The 9,381-nt window shown below is 47.6% G+C and overlaps 1 protein-coding gene across 1 annotated transcript; it reads right to left on the bottom strand.

Annotated features, from left to right (window-relative positions):
* Positions 1 to 3,544: 3,544 nt before the first annotated feature.
* Positions 3,545 to 8,935, bottom strand: LOC134290428 (uncharacterized). The gene has a single exon (XM_062857570.1). It carries the CDS (start codon positions 8,933 to 8,935, stop codon positions 3,545 to 3,547), a length of 5,391 nt encoding a protein of 1,796 aa, XP_062713554.1.
* Between the last annotated feature and the right edge of the window lie 446 nt (positions 8,936 to 9,381).

Below are 9,381 nucleotides of genomic sequence, written 5' to 3'. Positions count from 1 at the left end.
TAACATGCACATCCTTGCGTTGATCGGCTGCCACCCGATCACACGTTGTCGCATCTTGCGCAACACTATAAATCCTGTTCTCAGTTCATTGGTGGTGCCACAGCTTTGGTAGAAGGTAGCCGCTCGATGCCCGCTTTTCCACACTTTCTGTCCAGTCCAACAAAGTTCCTGCAACGCTACGATGTCGAAGTTGCGGGGATGTAGTTCATCGCAGATTATCCTGTCACATCCGGCGAAACCAAGTGACTTGCAATTCCACGTTCCAAGTTTCCAATCCTATTTTCTCCTATTGTATTCGCAATGATTTTTACGGGTGGCTTATTGGGCCTACGCCAACACTCCTATCTCGCCGGAGGGCCATCGTACCAGTTCTGTTTAACGTCCCAACCAACACTGGGACGACCACGTCGATGGGGCTACCACCTTGATAACTTGATGATTTTGTGGCTATATCGGTCTCTTTCTACTCATAGTATAAGGGAGTAGAGATCAAAGTGGATAATGAAATGATAGATATGATAGAATTCGCTAGGTAGCGAACAAGTGTGAAAATTTTTTATTGAAGGTGAAATTAGGCAAGTAGGCCATGTATTGAACGAATACATCGAATGCGTGAAACTTCTGCCGTGCGACCTGTGCTTTTAAACAGATCGGCTTGGTTGGTAGTTTTCATACCACCTAAGACTGGCAAAAGTTTCAGACACCCGACTACCTAATGTATTGTTCTGTTTTCATCACAAATTCTATCGATCGGTAGCTTTTTTCGGAATTCGCACTCCGTTCATAGGGGTATGCCAGTCTTGGTAAGGTGGTATGAAAACTACCAACCAAGCCGATCTGTTTAAAAGCACAGGTCGCACGGCAGAAGTTTCACGCATTCGATGTATTCGTTCAATACATGGCCTACTTGCCTAATTTCACCTTCTATAAAAAATTTTCACACTTGTTCGCTACCTAGCGAATTCTATCATATCTATCATTTCATTATCCACTTTGATCTCTACTCCCTTATACTATGAGTAGAAAGAGACCGATATAGCCACAAAATCATCAAGTTATTAATAGAATACGGTCGATAAATCAGCATATGCTACCACCTTGGATCTAGCTGGGCGTGGTGCAGCGTTTCTTACTCAGCCGCTGGATGCCAGAACAGACGCTGTTTCAGCCGCACCTCCTTGGCGAGCAGACGCTCGGGTCGTACCTCCCCAATCTAGCTGAAGTCAGAAGGACAACAGTGCCCAGGCTGCACTACCAGCTAAGCACACAACTCCTAGCTGGCGGTCTTTGTCATCGCTTGACCCGTGGAAGCATGAAGTAGAAACTTGTGAGAACCAGAGCTATGTTGGACGCTCTCCTTATCGACTCACCATTTTGCAGCCCTACTGGCCAGCTACTTAATTCTACTCACCTTGCATTGTGCTACACTTCCATTTTCAGTTGAACCTAGCGAAAGGATATAAGATGAAACACAAAAATTAATGAAACAGAAACAATACCAAAGTTGTATAACTAAATACAACAGCAACATCGTTGGGTCGTGGAAAAAAAACACAATCTACCAATCAATCATGACTTGCGATAAAAGAACCATTCTATGGTTGTACCCAAAACACCGGAAAACCGCCCTCCTCTTCTTGGCGTAACGTCCACACTGGGACAAAGCCTGTTTCTCAGCTTAGTGTTCTATGAGCACTTCCACAGTTATTAACTGAGAGCTTCCTCTGCCAATGACCATTTTGCATGTGTATATCGTGTGGCAGGCACGAAGATACTTTATGCCCAAGGAAGTCAAGGAAATTTCCTTTACGAAAAGATCCTGGACCGACCGGGAATCGAACCCGTCACCCTCAGCATGGTCATGCTGAATACCCGTGCGTTTACCGCCTCGGCTATATGGGCCCTTAAAAACCGCCCGTCATCAACGAATAGTAGCCCATCCAGCCACTACAATAGGAGAAGGATCTTGTGGGATAACTCCCGGTTCGCAATTCAGCGAATGCACCCGCGAATAGGAATTTCGGACGACACACGCGACGACTAATGTGATACGATCACGAAAATGAACTTTATTAATTGCACTACTAAAACACGGTTTGTTTCAACTATAAGTGGACTGTATTAAACCACCGACGTACGATCCCACGATCGCTACCGAGACGTTCGATGATCGAAATAAAACTAAAAACTGTATTACAATTTCTCATGGTGGAGATGCTGCGAGAGCACATTATCATCTTCTGTTCTTATCTGCTGCATGTACTTTAGAGATGCGGTCACTCAGAGACCGGTCTATCTCTTGGCACAGTGGCGCGGGAAGGAATAATCATATCTAATATATCTAACATACCGGCCCCCTTGAGTTCACTCAATTCAAAATTCAAACATATCTTAAACTAACAACTTATATACAAGACAAGCCGGATCTTCTCCAGATCATCAACCTCCTGCCACCGTCGTATGGTTCCCGATCTGACCTCCTATTGTACGCTGTAGACGATTCTTGCCCATTCACCAGATTGTCTACGACTGACTGATGCTCGTTCGATGCCTTCCGATGAAGTCGCCAGACCTTGCTGCTGCTTCTCAGTCGTACCGGTTGTACCCGAATGCTGTTGAAAAATGACACGGCTTGATTCCGGAATAAATTGAAAATTGGAGGGACATAACTTATCTGTCGCCCCCTGGCGATAACGGAACAGGTGTCCATTCGTGCCAAAGTGTGCCCCTATGGGGGCGTAAAAGCTGCGGTGAAGTGATCGTCGTTCTTGGCTTGAAGGCAACGTAGAGGATGTCTGTCAAAGAGAAAGACCGATTGGGCTCCGAACAATCTTTTAGGCTTGAAAAACGTAACTTTGAGGGCGGCCCCTGGCGTGTGCGGCAAGAAGCGCCGCCTTCTGCCAATAGTGCCCCTACTGGGGCCATACTTAGCTGTAGTTGTTGAAATCCGTAGGAGAACACATACTAGATGAGCGATGATCGTTGAGTCCGTGGGTTGATCCTGATGGAAGGAAAATCGATTGGCTTCCGAATTGATTCTGACTTAGTCTAACGTAACTTGAATAGCGGCCCCTGGCATAAACGACTTGTGCCGTCGTAAACCGCCAACTTTGCCCCATATGGGGCCAAACTTAGCTGAGCTGATCTTCCTCGATCATATTGATGGACGAAAACGATGAGTGGTGGATCCAAATCTGCCAAAGAATGATAACGCGTTTGGATCCGGAATACAAATTCAATTGTGCTAAACATAACTTAAACGTCGGCCCCCTCGGCAGTTGTGGCCAGATTGCCACGAAGTTGCCAACGGTTGCCCCCAATGGGGGCGATGATGACTTAATTTCATTGTAGTTGGTTGAACAGGATGTCTAGGAATACGTAGAACGGGATATTGCTGTCGAAGGAGAGCCGATCAGTGGGTTGCTGGATACATACAGATGAAATACATAACTTAGGGGTAGCCCCCTGGCGAAAGCGGCGGAATTACACCGCAAGATGCCAAAGTGCCCCAACGGGGGCGATAATACTTATTGTTGAACAGGCTTCACTGTTCTTCGGCAACTGCGCTGGTATCTTGCATAGGCAGAATACAAATCTTCGAAATGGCTCGACGATACGAACCATCCTTCGTGCGGACGGTGACAACTCTTGTATTTCCGTCTGGACCGGGATGAATCTCCGTTACTCTTCCCAACCTCCACTTCAGTGGAGGAATATTATCTTCTTTAAGAAGAACCATTGTTCCAACGCTCAGGTTATTTCGCTGTCTTGTCCACTTATTGCGGCTCTGCAGCGTCGACAGGTAATCCGTTGACCAACGTTTCCAAATCTGCTGACTGTAGCTTTGGACACGCTGCCATCTGCTAAGTCTTCCCTCCGATACCTCACTGAGGCTTGGCTCAGGTATAGCGGTAAGAGGGCGCTGAATTAAGAAGTGCCCAGGCGTTAGAACTTCCAAGTCACGCGGATCGTTGCTCAACGGTGTTAACGGCCTTGAGTTGAGGCAAGCTTCAATCTGCGTCACGACAGTGTGCATCTCGTCCAGTTTCAACGTTCTGTTACCGACTACTCTCCGCATATGCCCTTTCAGCGATTTGACTGCGGCCTCCCATAGGCCGCCAAAGTTCGGGGATCTCGCTGGGATAAACTTGAACTCTATCAAGTCTCGCATTGCACTCGTTGAAACTCGTTCCTGGAATTGCTGTTGTTGAAATAGTCTATGCAGCTCGTTCAACTCTCGTCGGGCTCCGACAAAGTTGGAGGCGTTGTCGCACAGAATCATCTCAGGCCGTCCACGCCTTGCGACAAATCGCCTTAGAGCGGCAAGGAAAGCTTCGCTTGTGAGATCCATCACAACTTCAACATGAACTGCTTTGCAGACCAAGCACACAAACAGGCAAAGATAACACTTCACCGGTGCTCCTTTTCGGGTGGCTGGTTGCAACTCGAAAGGGCCACAATAGTCGATGCCCACACGCTGGAAGGCAGGGGCTGGCGATACTCGCTCCAGTGGTAGATCTCCCATCAATTGCTCATGGCTACGTGGCTTTGCTCGAAAACATTTCACGCACTCGTGCATGATCTTCCTCGCAAGGTTCCGTACGCTTAATGGCCAGAACTTCTCTCGAACGCAAGCTATCATCAGCTGTGGTCCTCCATGTAGTAGCCGATGATGATAATCCAAAAGAATCAGCTTTGTAAGCGGATGGCAACTGTCCAGAATCATTGGATGTTTACGGCCTGGTGAAACCGGAGCGTTTCCCAGCCGGCCGCCAACGCAAAGTATCCCATCGATCATCATGGGGTGTAGATTGTGCAACTTTGAAGTTGGTCTCACCTCGTTCTTAGCTGCGATGTCTGCCAAGTCAAGCGGAAAGCATTCTGACTGGGCTAGCTGTACCAAAGCTACCAGCGCTGAATCATGCTCTTCTGCTGTCAACGACCCTATTATCCTCTGTTGTCCACTCCTCTGTCGACAATTGTTCGCAAAACGACGAATCCAGGCAATCAGACGCACAAGGTTCAAAAGAGACGATCGAAGCATGAACACTTCACTTGGAGGTAGTGCCTGTAGAACTGCAGACATGAGCGGTCTTTCCTCCAGGGTCACCGAGTCGAAGTGTTTATCTGGAACTTGCATATTCTTCGGCCAACATCCGATATCCTTTCTGAGCCACTGTGGCCCGTTCCACCAAAGGGAACTGTTTGCTATCTGCGCTGGCGTTGCTCCTCTCGAGATAATGTCAGCAGGATTCTCAATTCCTGGCACATGATTCCACACGCCACCTTTCGTGGCATGCTGTATCTCAGACACACGATTTCCGACGAAAGCTTGCCATCTTGAGGGGTGTGACGAAATCCAGCATTTAACGATTGTCGAATCCGTCCAAAAGAAAGACGCTGCTGAAAGCTCCAGACTACTAATAACGGATTCATAGAGATGGGCGAGCAACAGTGCGCCAGACAACTCTAGACGAGGCGTAGATTGCTTCTTCTTTCTTCGGCTGAGATCTTCTAACGGCGCAACCTTTGATTTGGCCATCAACAGGTTCACCGTTATTTCTCCGTCCAGGTTCACACATCGCAGGTAGACCGTTGCCCCGTAGGCCTTGTCGCTAGCATCACTGAAACCGTGAACTTCGCAAGAGATCACATCTTTCCCGAATGCAATCCATCTGGGTACAGAGATTGCATCAAGCTCAATGAGGTTTCTCTTGAACTCTAGCCATCGAGACTGGACATCGTCACTCAAGAGCTCGTCCCAGGAGTACTTTGCTTGCCAAAGTTCTTGCAGGAATAGTTTTCCTTGAACTATTACTGGACCCACTAGTCCATATGGGTCGAAAAGCCGTGCGATCTCTGAGAGAATGATTCGATGCGTTACTGGCCCTTCAGGCTTCCAGCTGGGAACCTTGATTCGCAACGTATCCGTAGCTGGCTCCCAAGTTAGACCCAACGTCTTCACCGTCGCCTTCTCATCCAGATCAAGAACTTCACGGTCGTCACGTAGTTGAGAAGGGATTTCCGACAAAATTTCAGGATTATTGCTGTTCCATTTCCTCAGATTGAAGCCTGATCCTTGCAGAAGTTCTCGGACGTCCTTGCACACAAGTTTCCCTTCTTCAACAGTGTGGAAGCCCGCTAGCATATCATCCACGTAAAAGGTCTTCTTGACTATCGCTGCAGCAACTGGATAACGTTCTGCCCCTTCTTCGGCACATCGATTCAAACAGCGAGTAGCGAGGTATGGTGCAGATGATGTACCATACGTAACGGTAGTAAGCTTGTACGTCCGCAGTGGCTCCTCCGAAGAATCTCTCCAGAATATTTTATGGAGAAGTTGGTCTGACGCTTGCTGCCATACCATTCGATACATTTTCTCTGCATCTCCTATAACAGCATACCTAAACAGTCGAAAACGTAGTAGGATGCTCCGCAGATCATCCTGAACAACAGGCCCAACCATCAGAACATCGTTGAGGGACACACCCGTATCCGTTGGACAGGATGCATCGAAAACAACTCTTAGCTTAGTTGTTGTGCTGTCCGGCTTCAGGACAGCGTGATGAGGAATGTAGTACTCTAGACCTGATTCTTCCTCTTCCGCCTTTATCTCCATCATATGTCCCATCTGAAGATACTCATGCATAAATGCCGTATACATGGTCTTTAGTTCTGGGTTGGCATCTAGTCGCTTCTCCATTGACAAATAGCGTTTCCTAGCTATTGCCTTTGAGCTTCCTAATTTGTCCAGCATGTGTTTCTTCTTTGGTAGCTGAACTCGGAACTTCCCATCCAGATCTCTGGTGGTTGTCTCCTCGAAGATGGTTTCGCAGGCAGACTCCTCGATGGACAGACAGCTCTTCGTGTTGCAAGCTTCCAATTCCCAAAACTTTGTCAGCTCCTCGAACACCTCTGTAGTTGTTACCGACGATGAAGTTACTGCACTGTAGCTCACGATAGCTGCTTCCGGTAGCTCTCCAGCGACGATCCATCCTAGTTCCGTGTTGTGGGGAATCGGACCTGACCTGGAGAGTTTCAGCTGCTCACATAGTAGCAACTCGTAGAAGACAGCTACTCCCAGTATCACATCGATCGAACCAGGTTCATTGAAGCCGGGATCCGCCAGGCATACTCCTGATGGCAGATTCCACGATGACGTATCGATGTATTGCTGCGGTAGACTTGTAGTAATCTTCGGTAGAACCAGGAATTTGACTTCCCCTGTCACGTACGACGAGTTGCATGACAGAACTATTGCTAATACAGCTTGTTTAGCAACTGAACACGAACCACCAACTCCGTTCACCGGCATGTTCTCCCGAATCCTTCGGAAGCTCAACCGTTGAGCGAGATTCTCAGTCATCAGACAGACTTGAGAACCATTATCCAGCAAAGCGCGTGCAAGTACGGTGTTTCCATGGTGATCACCGAGCTTCACAATTGCAGTAGATAATAAGGCAGTATTTGAATGGTGGTGTGTTTTTGATGGTGTAGCAGTGTGGTGTACAGTAGAAGGATTGGTGGGAGGTGGTAAGCATGCATTTTGCGAGGATGTACTTGGGGTTGGTGTAGTCTGTGAGTGTTGAGAATTGTTCCGGTTTTGGGCTTGATTGGATTGCAGAGATTGAGAGTTCGCGGCTTGAGGTCCTTTCGTGTGTCTCTGGGAGGAGGGCTGATTCACGTTCTGCCCTTGGCCTACAGGGTTGCTGTATGGATGCAGCAAATGGTGGTGCCGCTGACCACACTTTCCACACGATGATCTCGAACAGTCCGCAACGAAATGTCCAGAACGTAAGCAGTTCAGACACAATCCAAGCTTCCGGGCTAGCACCTTCCTATCCACGATCTTCATTCTGCCAAAACTCGAACACTGCTCAACGGAATGTGGACCTCCATTGCATACCGTGCAATTTTTGGTTGATACCGCAGCATGAACAAATGGGGGTTTCGAAGCTTTCTTGAACTCATTGGTCTTCCGTGCCGACGTTGATTGTAGGATGGCACAATGATTCTCGAGAAAGTCAACCATCGCTGTATACGACGGAATGTTCTTCGAACTGTGATGAGTTTCCCAAAGACGAAGCGTGTCATCATCCAACTTCTGGGAAAGCATGAAGGCTAGCAGCGTGCTCCACTGCGCAGTATCTTCTCCCAACTTCTCCAACTGCTGAAGGTTGATCTTAAACGTCATCAGGATATGATTCAGGCCTTGGAAAGTCTCAGACTTCATTGGAGCAACATTGAACAATGCCTTCAAATGCTCCTGGGCGATCAACTTGTGGTTCTCGAATTTTGACTCCAGAATGCCCCAAGCAAGATCGTAATTGGCAGCTGTAACCTGAATCTGGTTGATCTGATACAGAGCGTCGTCCTTCAGCGATGTGCGTAAGTAGTTGAACTTATCGATCGCACTGAGTTGGATGTTATCGTGTATCAGTGATCTGAAGTTGTCCCGAAAGTTCATCCACTCCGACAGTCTCCCAGAGAAAGTGGGTAGCTTCAGTTCAGGATATCTCGTTCGCGATGACTGGTAAGTCTGGACCTCATCCCTTCGGCGTTCAACAACTTCCGTTGATACACTGACCTTCGAAAGTAGCGCCTGCTTCAATCGAAAGTACTTGTTTTCGAATTCCTTGAAGATCTCTTCGTTTTCTCGTTGGCGAGCCTCGGCCATATCAGCTTGTCCTACGGTTCCATCCTCAGAGGTATTTTCCGTTCCTTGATCGACGTCCAAGTCATCGGTAATCACTTCAATATTCACTCTCACTTCACAGTATTTATCATACACTTCATCCAGTTTCTTCAATCGTAGATTCACTGCACTTCTATCTCGATCCGCCTGGTACAACGACAAGAACTCCTCGATATTCTCCAAAGATATCCAAGCAAGTCGTTCTTGCTTCACAAGTTGTCTCAGCTCAGGCATCGTCATCGTTAGGCAGGCACTTATCACGCACTGTGAATCACCACAACCACAACTCACTCCCGAGACCTCAAGCGACCGAACGATTGACAGATGACAGATTAAATCTACCAGAAATGATAAAATCTCTGTGAAATCAAACAATCTCAAATCCCAAAAATTATCAAACCGGAGAAACTCAAACACTTTCTCCACAGAATGCTACTGATGAGTACAGTGTCGCATGCAATTAAGTCTCTATCAGAGCTTAAAATTTCTCTACCGCTCGTAGAGCTTTCGATCTAGCTGGCGAATGTAATAAAAGCCAGGCTAAACCACCTCAACCACACAATCTCACGCACACTGTACTTATCTGAATTTCGACGAATCCAACCGTCCAGGGGCCTTGGGTACCGATGGTGATGTCCACAGCAGACGAACAGGATCCTTCTCGATCCTCGATGGCAATCAACTGC

The sequence above is a fragment of the Aedes albopictus genome, chromosome 3 (genome assembly GCF_035046485.1).
Source record: "Aedes albopictus strain Foshan chromosome 3, AalbF5, whole genome shotgun sequence".
Classification (NCBI taxonomy): Eukaryota; Metazoa; Arthropoda; class Insecta; order Diptera; family Culicidae; genus Aedes; species Aedes albopictus.
This window is presented reverse-complemented; position numbering and strand designations above follow the sequence as displayed.